Source organism: Mustela nivalis, assembly GCF_964662115.1.
Source record: "Mustela nivalis genome assembly, chromosome: 15".
Lineage (NCBI taxonomy): Eukaryota > Metazoa > Chordata > Mammalia > Carnivora > Mustelidae > Mustela > Mustela nivalis.
The window spans coordinates 88,932,148-88,947,909 of record NC_139034.1 but is presented as its reverse complement, the minus strand read 5'-3'; the positions used below and the strand labels follow the sequence as shown (position 1 = coordinate 88,947,909).

Below are 15,762 nucleotides of genomic sequence, written 5' to 3'. Positions count from 1 at the left end.
TTTCTCCCCATCCTCGCCAGCATCTGTTGTCTCCTGACTTGTTAATTTTAGCCATTCTGACTGTGTGAGGTGGCATCTCATTGTGGTTTGGATTTGTATTTCCCTGATGCCGAGTGATGTGGAACACTTTTTCATGGGTCTGTTGGCCATCTGGATGTCTTCTCTGCAGAAATGTCGTTCATGTCCTCTGCCTATTTCTTTCTTGACTGGGTTATTTGTTCTTTGGGTGTTGTGTTTGATATGTTCTTTACAGATTTTGGACACTAGCCCTTTATCCGATATGTCGTTTGCAAATATCTTCTCCCATTCGGTTGGTTGTCTGTTGGTTTTGTTGACTGTTTCCTTTGCTGTGCAAAAGCTTTTGATCTTGATTAAGTCCCAATAGTTCATTTTTGCCCTTGCTTCCCTTGCCTTTGGCAATGTGTCTAGGAAGAAGTGGCTGCGGCTGAGGTCGAAGAGGTTGCCGCCTGTGTTCTCCTCAAGGATGATTCCTGTCTCATGTTGGGGTCCTTCATCCATTTTCAGTCTATCTTTGTGTGTGGTGTAAGGAAATGGTCCAATTTCATTTTTCTGCACGCGGCTGTCCAATTTCCCCATTTATTGAAGAGTCTGTCTTTTTTCCATTGGACATTCTTTCCTGCTTTGTCGAAGATTAGTTGACCATAGAGTTGAGGGTCCATTTCTGGGCTCTCTATTCTGTTCCATTGATCTGTGTGTCTGTTTTTGTGCCAGTACCATGCTGTCTTGATGATGACAGCTTTGTAATAGAGCTTGAAGTCTGGAATTGTGATGCTGCCAACTTTGGCTTTCTTTTTCAACACTCGTTTGGCTATTCAGGGTCTTTTCTGGTTCCCTATAGAATTTAGGATTATTTGTTCCATTTCTTTGAGAAAAATTGATGGTATTTTGATAGGGATTGCATGAAATGTACAGATTGCTTTAGACAGCACAAACATTTTCACAGTATCTGTTCTTCCAATCCAGTAGCATGGAAAGTTTTTCCATTTCTTTGTGTCTTCCTCAATTTCTTTCATGAGTACTTTATAGTTTTCGAGTACAGATTCTCTGCCTCTTTGTTTAGGTTTATTCCTAGGTATCTTTATGGGTTTGGGTGCAATTATACATGGGATGGATTCCTTAATTTCTCTTTCTTCTGTTTTGCTGTTGGTGTCAAAAATGCAAATGTTGGTGTGGGAAATGCAACTGATTTCTGTGCATGGATTTTATATCCTGACACTTTACTGAATTCCTGTACAAGTTCTAGCAGTTTTGCAGCAGAGTCTTTTGGGTTTTCCACATAAAGTATCGTATCATCTGTGAAGAGTGAAAGTTTGACTTTTCTTTGCTGATTCAGATGCCTTTTATTTCTTTTTGTTGCCTGATTGCTGAAGCTAGGACTTCTAGTACTATGCTGAACAGCAGTGGTGATAGTGGGCATCCCTGCTGTGTTCCTGACCTTAGGGGAAAAGTTCTCAGTTTTTCCCCATTGAGAATATTTGCAGTGGGTTTTTCATAGATGGCTTTGATGATATTGAGGTATGTACCCTCTATCCCTACACAATGAAGAGTTTTGATCAGGAAGGGATGCTGTACTTTGTCAAATGCTTTTTCAGCATCCATTGATAGTGTCATGTGGTTCTTGTTCTTCCTTTTATTAATGTGTTGTATCACAGTGATTGATTTGCTGATGTTGAACCAACCTTGGAGCCCAGGAATAAATCCCACTTGGTCATGGTGAATAATCCCTTTAATGTACTGTTGGGTCCTACTGGCTAGTATTTTGGTGAGAATTTTCACATCTGTGTTCATCAGGGATATTGGTCTGTAATTCTCCTTTTTGATGGGGTCTTTGTCTGGTTTGGGGATCAAGGTAATGCTGGCCTCATCAAGTGAGTTTGGAAGTTTTCCTTCCATTTCTATTTTTTGGAACAGTTTCAGGAGAATAGTTGTTAATTCTTCTTTAAATGTTTGGTAGAATTCCCCTGGGAAGCCATCTGACCCTGGGCTCTTCTTTGTTGAGAGATTTTTGGTGAAGCTTCAATCTCCTTACTGGTTATGGGTCTATTTACGTGTTTTATTTCTTCCTGGTTCGGTTGTGGTAGTTTATAGGTCTCTAGGAATGCATCCATTTCTTCCAGATTGTCAAATTTGCTGGCGTATAGTTGCTCATAATACGTTCTTAAAAATGTTTGCATTTCTTTGGTGTTGGTTGTGATCTCTCCTCTTTCATTCATGATTTTATTGATTTGGGTCCTTTCTCTTTTCGTTTTGGTAAGTCTGGCCAGGGGTTTATCAGTCTTATTCTTTCAGAGAACCAGCTCCCAGTTTCGTTGATCTGTTCTACTGCTCTTTGGTTTCTATTGCACTGATTTCTGCTCTGATCTTTATTATTTCTCTTCTCCTGCCAGGGTTAGGCTTTCTTGCTGTTCTTTCTCCCACTCCTTTAGGTGGAGGGTTAGGTTGTATATTTGAGACCTTTCTTGTTTCTTGAGAAAGTCGTGTATTGCTATATACTTTCCTCTCAGGACTGCCTTTGCTGTGTCCCACAGATTTTGAACAGTTGTGTTTTCGTTTTCATTTGTTTCCATGAATTTTTTCAATTCATTTTAAATTTCCTGGTTGACCCATTCATTAGAAGGATGCTCTTTAGTCTCCATGTATTTGGGTTCTTTCCAACTTTCCTCTTGTGATTGAGTTCTAGCTTCAGAGCATTGTGGTCTGAAAATACGCGGGGAATGATCCCAATCTTTTGGTACCAGTTGAGACCTGATTTGTGACCCAGGATCTATTCTGGAGAATGTTCCATGTGCACTAGAGAAGAATGTGTATTCTATTCCTTTGGGATGGAATGTTCTGAATAGATCTGTGATGTCCATCGGGTCCAGTGTGTCATTTAAGGCCTTCATTCTTTGTTGGTCTTTTGCTTGGATGATCTGTCCATTTCAGTGAGGGGGCTGTTAAAGTCCCCTACTATTATTGTCCATGTGTTTCTTTGATTTTGTTATTAATTGGTTTATATAATTGACTATTCCCATGTTAGGGGCATAGATATTTGAAATTGTTAGAACTTCTTGTTGGACAGACCCTTTAAGTATGATATAGTGTCCTTCCTCATCTCTTATTGTAGCCTTTGGCTTAAAATCTAAATTATCTGAAATAAGGATTGCCACCCCAGCTTTCTTTTGATGTCCATCAGTATGGCAAATTGTTTCCCACCCCTCACTTTAGATCTGAAGGTGTCTTTGGGTCTAAAATGAGTTTCTTGCAGACAGCTTATCAATGGGTCTTGTTTTGTTTTTTATCCATTGTAAACCCTGTGTCTTTTGATTGGGGCATTTAGCCCTTAATATTCAGGGTGACTATTGAGAGATATGAACTTAATGCCATTGCATTGCCTGTCAGGTGACTGTTACTGTATATTGTCTCTGTTCCCTTCTGGTCTGTTAATTTTAGGCTCTCTCTTTGCTTAGAGGACCTCTTTTGATATTTCCTATAGGGCTGATTTGGTGTTTGCAAATTCTTTTAATTTTTGTTTGTCCTGAAAGCTTTTTATCTCTCCTTCTATTTTCCCTGACAGTCTAGCTAGATATAGTATTTGGGGCTGCATATTTTTCTTGTTCAGTGCTCGGAATATATCACGCCAGTTCCTTCTGGCCTGCCAGGTGAGAACCCAACATCTTAATAGTCATGATTCTGACCACCACGCTACAGATACTCTGTGCTCACAGAGCCAAAAGGGCCTCCGGATCATGCCCAGGGTGTGCACGGCTTGGCCCCAGACGACAGCAGGAGCTGCCGGGCCCTGCAGGCCCTGGAGCGGCAGCAAGGGCCTCCCTCCCCACTCTTGCGCTCCCAGGCTTGTGCCTCGCATGCCCACTGCTCACCAGCTGAGCACCCTGGAAGCACCCCCCCATCCCCGTCCAAGCTGAGACGCACCACATCTCAGGATGCCCGCTGGGACCGAGATGGGCAGACGCCGCCATCACCATTCGCCTGCACGGCACACACTCTGGTAGGCACCATGGCCAGTCATCACTGCACACCCAGCAGCAGGGCTCAGAGGCTGGGACGGCCCCCCATGCTCCAGCTGTCCTCTGGGCTCAAGGGGTGGGAGGGAAGAACAAGCTGAAGCCTCTGCTCCACACTCCCGGGGGGGGGGGGGCTCCAGGGCTGAGCAAGCACTGCCATTTCTTACTGTGGTGGGCCCCTCTCCTCACCGCCGCAGGAACACCGGCCTGGACTGACCCACTGTGTGTACAGGCGCATGCACGTCCGGGGGACCGCAGTCACCATGACTCAAGAATCACACAGCAATGCCAGGTCCCCGGCCACATGGCATCCCCAAAACTTCATCTCTCCTGCCTCCGCGCCCTTCTAAGTCAGGCAAGCCTGAAACAGAAGAAAAGACACCCTCTCCCTAGGCCAACACGGCCACAGACGCAGGGAGCAGCGCTCCGCAGAGATGGGCCTGCCCCTCGGCTGGAGCCCACGCGGGCACGGAGCCCCTCAGGGAGAAGACAGGTCTCTGTCAACAGTCGACAGGTGCCACAGCTCACCACCAGAAAGTTGCGTAGGGACAAAAGGCAGCACTAGAAACTCCAGGAATGGCCAGCGACGGCCACGTGTTAAGTCACACGACGGCAGGGACTGGGTGAGCCCCAACACTGCGGGTCAGGAAAGTGTTTACAGAATGGGGAGCGCCCACTTTGCCTGTACACTGAGGAACACGCGGGGCTTCCTCAGGAAGCATGTGTCGTTTGTGTCATGAAGAGAATCTTTTCGGGACAGCGCAAGCAAGAAGCGGCAAGAGAGAGCAGCACGCGAGCCGCAGCCCCAGGCCAGCCGCGCACAGGGGATGGGCAGGCAGCAGGCGCATCGCAAGGGGGAGGGTGCACGTGTGGCTGTGGACGGCAGCCAGAGCCCCAAGGTGCGGCTGGGTGGCTGGCAGAGGAGAACCCAGTAGGAAGGTTGGAGAGGAACTGGGCCAGCGAAGCACCTGGACAGACCCCCACCAGCGGGGCAGGCCTAGGGGCAAAGGGGCTCGGACTCACCAGGGCCACCAGAACCCAAAACTCAGCAAGGGGAGGCAGTGCTGGGGTGCACGGCCAGGCACACCCGTGTGTGGCACAGATGCAAAACGGTGCAGCCATGCCCACACGCCACGTGGCCCCTGCTCAGGGGCAGCAGACCTACCCCAGAAACAAACGCACCTGCGAGGTTCACACAGTGTCACAGCCATCGGCAAAGCCCCAGAAGAGACCCAGCGCGTCCCAAGTGAGCCCGCTCACACGAAAACTTCCCGTCTCTGACTGGAGGGCTCTGGTCTTCAGGGCTGGTGAGTACAGAGAGCTGGGGCCACTGACTCGATACGCCTCCTTGCAAGGTGCCTGTCCCCTGCTATCCGATCCCAGGCCCGCTGGAGGTGCTCTGGACCAGGAAGCCGACCTCCAGCAAAGGAGACTACCCTCCAGAACTGCCTAACCAGTCCAAGGCTTTCAGAGCAGAACCAGGTTTCCTCAGGGAGGAAGGAGCCCTGCTGCTACGTCCCGGCCGCCAGCCAGCCCCCCACATTTCAGATCTGCTGGCCCCCTTGTCATGAGGGCCGGTTCCACAAAATGAGCCTCTCTCGCACTCGCCACGGCCTCCCACAGGCTCTGCCTCTGGAGAATCTGGAAACGGGCCAGACCCGCAGCAAGAAGAGGCAGGCAAAGCAAAGGCATGGGTGGCACCAAAGGCCAGGAGGGCGAGCAGAGCCGCAGCCAGGACCCAACGAACAGGGCAAAAGCAGCAAGCCCCGCCTGGGAGCGCACGGGACCACCATGGGACAGGGCATCACGGCCAGAGCTCGGGCAGGAGCAGGCAAGCAGGAGACCTCATCTCAGGAGCGGCTCACACCACCAGCTGAGGGCAGCAGGGTCCCTGTGAGTGCCCGGGCCCCGCACAGCTCAGGTGCCCGCCCGTTTCCAAGTTCTCAGTAGGTAGACCTAGAAGCAGAGGCAAGCTGGCCCTGCAGGTGCAATAGAGCACAGGGGCACAAGGTCCAGACAAAAAGTGAGACTGGGCCCCGCCCCTCAATGCCCAGCCTGCACCGGGCCCGGGCCGCAGCCCCCCTTGAGTTGCCCCCCACCCCGCTGCTGACCCCCCCAAAATGAGAGCCAGCCACGGCCCCTCGTGGTCACTCCAGAGGGACGGCTCTCGGCACACGCTGCCAGCCACACCCCTGGGCTCCCAGACCCGTCTGTGCCAGAGGGTGTGGCATCACTCAGCGCGACCCTGGCGAGCCTTTGCCGAACCCCGTCAGGAACGGCCGGCAGCGACTGAATCAGACGACACCGCGCGACCCGCACGGGCTCCTCAACCTCATGAAACACCAGGGAGCAGTGAGGAGCCAAGTCAGCAGCACGCGGCCTAAAGTCATCCTCAAACTCCTGAGCCGGAAGCAAAGGGGACTGCAGGAGGGACCGCTCCTGCCCAGCAGGCGGCGTGGGGCGGAGCTGGGGCGGAGCTGAGGCGGCGTGGGGCGGAGCTGGGGCGGCCCGACAGCCCGGCAGGCGTCCCATCCGACAGACAACTCCTTGGGACGTGCACAGGTCCTCGGGCGGCTCACAGGCGGGGCCGAAGCCGGGTCGGGGCCATGTGGTCTGGGTCACCCCCCCGGGGGCAGGGGCAGGGGCAGCGCCCCGGAAGAAGAAAGAAGGCAAGGAGCAGAGGCACCTGGGAGCCCGCACGGGCTGCAGCCGAGGCGCAGAAGCAGAGGCAGAGGCCTGGAGAGCCTCGAGGGGCGGCCCTCCTCGTCCAGCCGCGAGCGCAGCACCGAGCCCGGACAAGGTACGGCGGCCGCAGAGCCGCCAGGCCGCAGCTAAGGAGGACAGGAAATACCTAAACCGTGCAGGCAGCTAACACCAGAGTGTTCTAGGGAACCCAGGAAGCTGCTCTCTGGACCCCCCAACCCAAGCCCCCACCCCACCCTCAGACTCGGCAGGACGCAAACTGTTCGCGGCTAAGAAGGAAACGGAGACGAGTAGCAGGCGGGACCCCCGGTCCCCAAACAGTAAAGACAAACACCAGAACGAAGGATGCCCGTCGTTCCCAAGGGAGCAAGGTTGGCAGACTTTTTTCACAATCACTTCTGCTTCATCAATTTATCAAAACACGTCACGCCCACAAGTCCTGAAACCCTACGGGCCCCTGGTTACACTCCAGCGTCTCACCCAAGCCTCTGTGAACAGTGAAAGCCACCGAGATAAACCGTCTACACCTCTCAGCAGGCTCTCCGTCCTTGTATGGGAAGCAGAAGGGCACGGGCTCCACAGAAAAGCAAGACGCTGCCCACGGCCTTCCAAAAACACAGAAACCAGGGGAGCATGGGCGGGCCCACAGCCCATCTTGGGGGAGAGTGGCCAGCGGGACGAGACCAGCTGAGCCCGACAAGGCACAGGCCGGGGACCCTGCAAGGCCCGAGGGCCTCTGTGGGCATCTGAAGGTGACACCCAAAGCCACAGAAGGGACAGGGCGTGAGCCCTCCACCCCAAACCACGCCGGCCTGCTGAGCCACACGTGGAAGGGCCCCGCAGGGCAGGAGACAGCTGGGCTCCTGCCCCACTTGCCCGCAGCAGACGGAAGAGAAGGGGCTGGGCCACAAGCCTCATTTCACGAGCCAAGAGACCCCGTGTCCGGGCCTCCATCCAGCAGACGCGGACAGAGCAGAGGCATCAGCAGCGCTACGGGCAGCCGGCAGTCGCCCGTCTCCTCCGGCCCGGCGCTTCCACGGCTAGTCTCCCCAAGGAAACCAGCAGCAGCTCAAACGCACTGGCAGACGTTCCTCACGGTCCCTCTACGGGGGGAGCCGTGGGGCCCTGGGGGGAGCAGGGGCTGTGACTAATCCACCCCCCGCCCGCCCATGAACATACACACGGGGCCTCCTGACGGCGAGGACGCTGACCCGCACACGACGTGTGCACCACAAGCCCTGGATTCAAGGTTGTCCTGGCCGGCGCCGTGCGCAGAGCAGACACCTGGAGGGCTCACGGCGGCCCCAAGGTGGAGGGAGCACATGCCCTGGGCACATTCTCGCATGTCCACACGCCGCACACACGCGCGGCCGGCTGAGCTCCAAACAGCGCGCCGCCCCTTCTGCCGGGGCCCCGGGCCGAGCCCGCCTGCAGCAGGGCCCCCACCGCTGACCGGGCCTCTCACACCAGAGAAACCCGCAGATCCAGCAAACGGAACACTCTATCAACAGAAGGGTATTCAGAAAGAGACGCCTTACCTTTTCCAGGACTAAGGTTCTGGTCTATGAAGACCTTGAGTTCCCCGTTGGCTTCAATTAGAGCGGCCTGTGAAAGCAACAGGGACAGTCAATGCGCGTCCGAGAGAGTGACAAGCCGCCCGCCGGAGGGGCTGCAAGTCACAGAGTAAAGACACAACGGTCACCGTTACGCAAACAAGGACAGGACACCAAGCAGGGAGCACAGGGCCTCCCGCCGCCGAGCTCTCCGGCCGGACCCTCAGCGGAGAAAAGGCGTTCGGCGACGTCCGCCTCCACAGCTCAGCCTGCACACGTGACAGAAACAGCTTCCGCAGAGGAAGTCCGCGTGCGCGTTCCATGGCCCGCCTGAGCCCGGCGAGGGCACAGCGCGGGTGGACATGAAAATTCATCTGCCCATCCTGAGAGCAGCCTAGTAATGGGACCTGGGAAGAGGGTCCCCCGGCGCCCCGGGCGCGGCAGGAGCGTGGGCACGGCGGCACCGTGGAACATGCCTGTCATGCGGGGCCCCCACCTCGTAAGCAGGACATCCGCACAGCACGAGGCACGGGGGCACCGGGAGGAACGTCACAGCGCACAGTGCGCAAAGGCACAGAAAAGGCCTGCAGGGCCCTCTAGGACGCTACCAGAGGTCGTGTCCAGTCGAGGAACGACTGCTGCCTTGCCTCCTGCTTTCGTTCACCTCGGCTCCCCATGGAAGGAGGCAGTCGTGGGCACGCTCCCCTGTAGGTGGCCCAGGTCCAGAGCTCGCCCCCTTCACCAGGCACCAGCCAAGGGCAACTGCACGCCACCCTGAGCCGGCACAGGGCCTGGGGGGGGTCCTAGAAAACCAAGCCTCCTGCAGCCACCTCTCATTCATGCCCCGTACCCACATGCACACACACGTCCACACAGACGCAGGTACGACACCCACATGTGCACACGCGTGTGCATAAACACACACACACGAACCACAACAAAGGTCAGCCGAGCCTGGCAGACAAGCTCCCTCCTGCCCAGGCCTCTAACCGCTCCTGATCCGGCAGGAGAACCCCCCAAGAACGCCCAGATGTCCGGGGCCTGAGTCCACCGTCACCTCAAACACACCCAGAGCATATCACGTGTCTGTGCGGGCACAGGCCAGCCTGTGGGGGGATGTGACAGCTCCCAGCACCATCCTGCTTGTCCAGGAAGCCCCACGGCCCCCCACCCTGAGCAAACGCAGTCCCCAGGGGGACAGCCCAGGCCAGGCCCTCCAGAGGGCCAACTCCCAAGTGCACCTGCAGCAGCGACAAGCTCGCCGGGGCCTGGCACAAAAGACCACCCACCTTGGGCCTGCGGCAGCCCGGGCACAGGCTGACCATCTCCACTAGGCGCACAGTGAACAAACCAAACGCACCCAAAATGCACAATCGACACCAGAAACCAGAGCACACGTCCTACCCGCTGAATTCACCGGAGACAGAAGTCGGGCCCGCACAGGGAGAGGCCCACTGCACGGTCTCAGAACCTGGCAACACCACACAGGCCACGTTTCCCGGACTCTCCCGAACCCCAGCTTCCAACAGAAACGGAGGGAGCCCAGTGCAGGCCCGCGAGGAGGACCCACTCCGAGGCCCGGCTGGACTGTGTGGTCACCGACCGGGAGGCAGGTGAAGAGGACCTTTCTTCTTGCTGGGGGAGCAGCACCAGGCTGGTCCCAGCAAACAGGCTTCAAGGACCCCAGAGCCACAGGACACCAAAGGCCACAGAGCAAGGAGCTAGCCGAGGCAGGGGAGGGCCTCAGCCCCCCACGCTGACAGCAGCGCCTTGCAGATCCCTGGCACTGCCAGCTCCTTCTGCCCACGGCCCCAAGGGCGCTCCATCCCACAGACAGTGGCCCTGACCTCCTTGTCCACTACCCGTCCACACCAGAGCAAACGGAGACAAGAACCACAAAGGCCCGAGGAGAACAGGGCCCATCACTGCCCACGTGGCTGTGCCTCGGTGGGACCGGCAGGACCCGGCATGTGCCCCGACCTGCTGCCACCAGACGTCCTGCTTCGGTGCGGCAGTCATGGGCACGGCAGCCCTGGCCGCTCATAGGAAGGCCAAGCGCGCAGCCATCCCCCTCCCCAGAGATGGCGATCACGGTCGGCACAGCAGCGGCACCACCCTGGCAACCTACGCCTCACAACCCAAATCAGGAACCGATTTGGGGAGCCCCAGCTCCCCCAGGGGACACCCAGTCCACTCACACTATCCGCCAACGCAGCCCGTCCTCCCTGGAGGGGCACTGCCTACAGAAGGCATCCAATGGGCAGCCCGGGCCAGGAACAGACCGGCACGGCCCTTTCTGGCGAAGTCTGGGAACGGATGAAGAGGCCAGTCCCTCCTGCCCGTCTCAGTGACAGAGCTGAGGAGTCACTGGAGAACACAGGGACCAGGACAGAAAGGAAGATGCTGGCAGAGCCAACAGGATGAAGGGAGCCCCCCAAGCCCTGGACGAGAGACAGGTCCAACCAGCGAGCATCGAGTCTGCTCGCCGAAGCCAGAAAAAGCCCAGGGCGAACGCGGCTCACTCGTGCCCAGTAAGACCCATTCTGTCTCCTGCACCCGCCAGCACTCCTGCAAGAGGGGAGCCCCATTCGCAGAGCCCCCCACCACGCATGCAGCACACAGGGCCCAGCGAGAGCCCCGGGATGCACGGTGGCCCTGCCCAGAGCAGGCCTGTCCCACAGTGCATCCAGACACAGGCTGGGCAGGCCCTGACGGGCGGGGCTGCCGTTCCCTGCCAGGCCAGCAGCCCGTGGGCCAGACACTGGCAGCTGCCAACTGCGACCCAGCCTGGGCGCTACGGACCCAGGGACCCAGGGCCGTTTCCAGAACGATGCCGCCTGCATGGGATGCACTTCCCAGAGAGCTGCTGGTTCAGTCAGCATGCACCTGCCTGTGCCCAAGCCAAGACTGACGGCACAGTCAAGAAGACCCAGGAAGAAGACCACGGGCTGGCCACTGGTTCCTGCGGACGCCTGCACTGCCCGCACTTGGGACAGTGGCCAGTTGACCCGACAGCAAGTCTCCCAGGCACAGAAACGCTCGTGTCACGACATGTCAGAATCACGGGAGGTATAAGACTGCTTCTCGCTGGCGAACTCGGGAAACAGAGAGATGACTGCCAATGCTCTTGCTCAGGGGGAGACGGAGAACACAGTGCAGAAAGCCTACAAGGCCACCGGCAGGACGGCCACCTTGTCACAGACGCAGGAGCCCCCGGGCCCCAGGTGCTCCAGCTGGGGGCGGGAGGCCGGGCTCTAGGACCCGGAGGGTTCCGTGGCACCCAGCAGCCCTTTCCTCCCCGGGGGGCTGGAGTGGGAGCAGAGAGGGAGGCTGGTGGGGAGGTGAGCAGAGGTGACGAGGCGCGGGGCGGGGTGGGGGGGGCTACTGGGGAGACCAGCGATCCGGGCACATGCCTTCTGGCTGCCGTCGATCTGGGCGGCGTCTCCCTGTGACCCGGCCACCCCAACCGGGCCACAGACACCGTGCGGGAGAAGAAATGCTGTGATTTTAACCTGAGCTCTGAGGCCTCTGTTTCACGACAACAGAGCACAGTGGTCAATGATTTTTCTCTAGATCATAAGAGAAAGTACTACTTTTCACCAACTGGGAAGTCACTGCACGCACTTTTGAAGCAAACGCAGATTTGACCCGCGTGTCCTAGTGACACGTGACTAACTGCCAATTACCAGAGATGAACCGTCGTGACCGAAACGACACCTCCAGGCCTTCCGACCTCAGACAAAGACCGTCCAGGAGGAGCGAGTAGGCCCCATGGCGCCTGGCAAGGCTGGATCGCACCGACGGCCCAGCCAGCAACGGCCTGGCAGCCAGTGACACCAGAGCCGGACAGCCTCTGGAGGTCCACCAGCCTCCACGTACGGGTGGCCTGAACAGGGGCCGGCACCGGTTCACCCCGCCCGAATGCCGACACACTCACAGCACAAGCCAGCGACCGGGCCCCACCGGGCTCCTGAAGACGGAGCAACTCGGGGACACACCTGCCTGCTGCAAGCAGGTGCACGGCCCCCAGGGCCAGTCCCTCCCGGGTGGCAGCCAACACCATGGACATGGGGGCAGGGGGCATCGCTCGGCAGCAGCGTGTAGCCAGCGTGAAGTCCCGGAGAGAAGCGGGTCTGTCTGAACCACACAGACTGACTCAGCCGGCATCACCCAGAACCCCCACTCTCCCCCCAGTCCCGGGCTCAGCCCTCCCCTGACGGTGCTTTTCTAAAACACCACCCCCTTCACAGGACACTGAACATCGGAGAGACCTCAGGGGGCTCACTGTGGTAAGGGGTGGCAAGACCCGACCGAGGACAGCAGGAAATCACTATCGCCTTTCCCGGGAAGAGCTCCCCACTGTGGATCTGTCTGTGCCTGAGCTATGAGACCCCCTGCTTAGGTGCTGACCCCCCACAGCTGTCCCCCGTGGGGCAGCCGGCTGCCTCGTGCCGCACTCGGCTCCCTCCCCAGACGCCCACCCCAGGCTCTCCTGCGGGGGTGGGGGGCAGCCCCGGGCTAGTCCCCACGTGCAGGACGAGAGCAGTGCAAGCCCACCTCCCTCACCACGTCACAGGGCCACCGGGGCTCCACACGGAAGGCCAGCACAAGGTGGTCCCTGTGAGGGGTCGTCAGAGCAGCCTGAAGAGCGGCCCACCAGCGACGACCGGGACCACGAGGGGTGCACGTGGCAGAACTCCCTTCCCGAGGACGCGTGGACTGGGGGGCGCCAATCACACCTGACAGAGTCAGGAACCTGCCGTCTGTGCGGAGTGTGCAGTGGGGCGTGGAAAAGGTGCCGCGCACGGAGTTCCTTCTTCACTGCTCTGGGGTCTCAGGCCTGCCTCCTGTCTCTGTGGGAGGAGGAACACGCCGCCTTCCTGCCGCAGGACCCGCAGGACCCAGCCAGAGGGGGCCCAGATGTGCCACGCCCAGGTGTGCAGCTCCCCCCACCAGAGTCCTGAGCCCCTGCCACGCCCTCGGCCCCCCAGGACCTCCGTGATGCTCCAACACGAACCCGTTGTCACGGGGTTAGTCAGCCAATACGGCGGAGCCTCAGTTACACAGCCATGGACGAGGGCCCGGGAAGGGGCCGAGGCCACACCGCCCACTGGCCTCCCATCCTCTGCCCAGAGGCAAGACCTGAACGCACCCGACAAACACAGAAATGCAGGACGTGTTCTGTTTTTTAAAAGCTATTCCTGAAATTGCGGCCAATTTTAAGATAAGCACACGGGCCATATTTTTCCTCAAGAGCTCTAACTTAAGGTGCAAACTTTTCTTACCCTCCAGTAACAAAACACTGAAACACTAACTCTGGTTTCACACGTAAACCAGAGACAGAAGCACTCGTTGGGCTCAGCGCGCCTCAGCAACCCCACAGACATGGTCTGTCCTGTCGTGTCTGGACCACATGGGGACACGACAGGCCGCTCTGCTCTCGCAGTGGCCTGAGGACCCCACTCACGGCACCAAAGCACCAGGCTGCACGGGGAAACGGCGCTGGAGAGCTTTAGCTGGCTCAGCAGAACCGAGCTCCAGCCGCATCCACAGGCCGCCCGCCTGGATCCCTCTCCTCTCCGCCCTCTCTCTGGAACAACCCTAACCCGTGGGATCAAGGGCGGGCCCCTCGGCAGAGACGGCCCCACGCTTCCCACCACCTCCCTGCGCGCTTTGACTCCCGCACCGGTTACTTCCTGCTGCCCCGTGCCCACTGGAACAGAAGCCCTGGGAGGCGGATGCCGGCCGGGGCGGGGGCGTGCTGGGGAGTACTGAGCGGCACCCAGGCAGCCACAGCAGGTCTGCAGCACACAGCAAGCCTCCCCCAGCAGAAGTTTACTCCCCAGAAGAGGCAGCGGGCCGGGCAGTTTGCCAACTGAAATGCAGATGTAATTCCAAGACAGAAGCACAAAAACATCAAGACGGGGCCAACATGAGGACGAAGAGTCGAGGTCTCCAACGGCGTCACGGTCACGCGGAGACCTGGGAAAGCACAGAGAGAAAAACGTACACAGCCTCCTCCTTACAAACGCTCAACACAGAGCGTCGGCAAGTGCCGCTGTCCAGACGCCCAGTAAGAACCCACGAGGGCCGAGACAGGGTCCCCCCTCCTCTGCAGACCTGGCCCAACTCTCCTTCCAGAGGCCCCCCTGGACCAGCACATGCAGAGCTCGGTGAGAGCCATGCGCAGCCCGAGGGAGCAAGGAGCGCACAGGAGCTGCTGGTGGCCGGTGGCAGAGGGGATGATGGAGAACGAGAAAACGTGCCCACGGCACTGCTCGTACCAGCAGTGAGCTGGTGTAAGAGAAGGCAGGGGAGGCCTCTCACACAGCAAGAGACACGGAGCACCCAGGAGCGATCCCACGACAGAAGCACGCTGCGCCCCGCAGAGGCCGCCCAACCTCCCCGAGGGGTGCACGGCACGTCACTGAGCGGAAACGTCCACACCACAAATCACACTGCAGAATGCAAGACGACCCTCAACACCACCAGCCCTAGGACGGACCCGCGCAGGGGCAGAGCTGAGGTATGGCGAAGGACCCTCCGCGGGGCCGCCCCCACTCTCCCCAGGGTCCCACACAGACCCATCCTCGGCTGCAGAGCAAACAGGACCAGGGCTTCTGGCACGACCAGCGTCGAGGACAGGCCGGGTCCCGCAGACACCCATGGGGTCCTTCTTGCATCCAGCGTGGGACGGAGCCTCCGGGCTCCGAGCTGCGTGGCCCTGCCCAATCCCCCTCTTGAGTGGGGCCACACCTGGTGACGAGACCTGCAAAGGCTTCGGCTGCAGGAGCCGGTCCTGCTGGCAAGTCTCTCGCCCCGTGTGTGTGTGTGTGCGCGTTTGTGTGCGCGTGTGTGTGCGTGTGCACTTCGCTCCATCAGCTCCCCACGCCCCTCCTGGCTGTTCCCTGCCCCCAGGGACATCAGCCACCCCAGAAAGGGCCCACAAGCCAGGAACTGAGGGCAGTCTCCAGCCAGCAGCCCAGAAGGGAACGGATCCCGCCCTGGACCAGGTGAGGGAGCTCAGACACGGTCCTGCCCACAGGGACCATCTGGCCACCCCGGGTCCCGGAGGGAGAGCCAGCCCAGGGGTGGCCGAGGGGTAACGACACCTTAGTAACAACAACCCCGGCAGCAGGGCGAGACGCGCCAAGAACAGCGGAGCATGCGGACACGCCGGGGCCCAGGGCCTCAACTCTGCACCAGCACTTCCCTGCCTTACCCACCCGAGCAGGCTCCGTCCTTGCACAGAAAGGGCACCACAGGGACTTCCCAAAGCAATCAGATGTGGCACGTTATGCAAAAAAGTCGCTGGAAAGCGAAGGCCCATGACATAAAGAATAGGCCCCGAGCGGACAAAGCGTCCAGTGAAGACGAGTGGCAGCGCCGTGCCCAGCAGTGGGCTCACACGGAGCCCAGCCCAAAGCACACACCACGAGCCACTGCCCCTGCCTCCACCCCCAGCCCACGGAGGCAGG

The 15,762-nt window shown here is 58.5% G+C and overlaps 1 protein-coding gene across 8 annotated transcripts in view; it reads right to left on the bottom strand.

Annotated features, from left to right (window-relative positions):
* TFDP1 (transcription factor Dp-1) overlaps nt 1-15,762 on the bottom strand; it is a 43,683-nt gene that overhangs the window by 17,249 nt on the left and 10,672 nt on the right. For 4 of the 8 annotated variants that reach the window (XM_082701157.1, XM_082701160.1, XM_082701158.1 and 1 more), the window contains exon 3: nt 8,270-8,336. The exons of the other annotated variants lie outside the window; for them this stretch is intronic. In XM_082701157.1, coding sequence (XP_082557283.1) covers nt 8,270-8,336 — 67 coding nt within the window. The remainder of the gene's footprint in view (nt 1-8,269; nt 8,337-15,762) is intronic. 8 annotated transcript variants of the gene reach the window in all.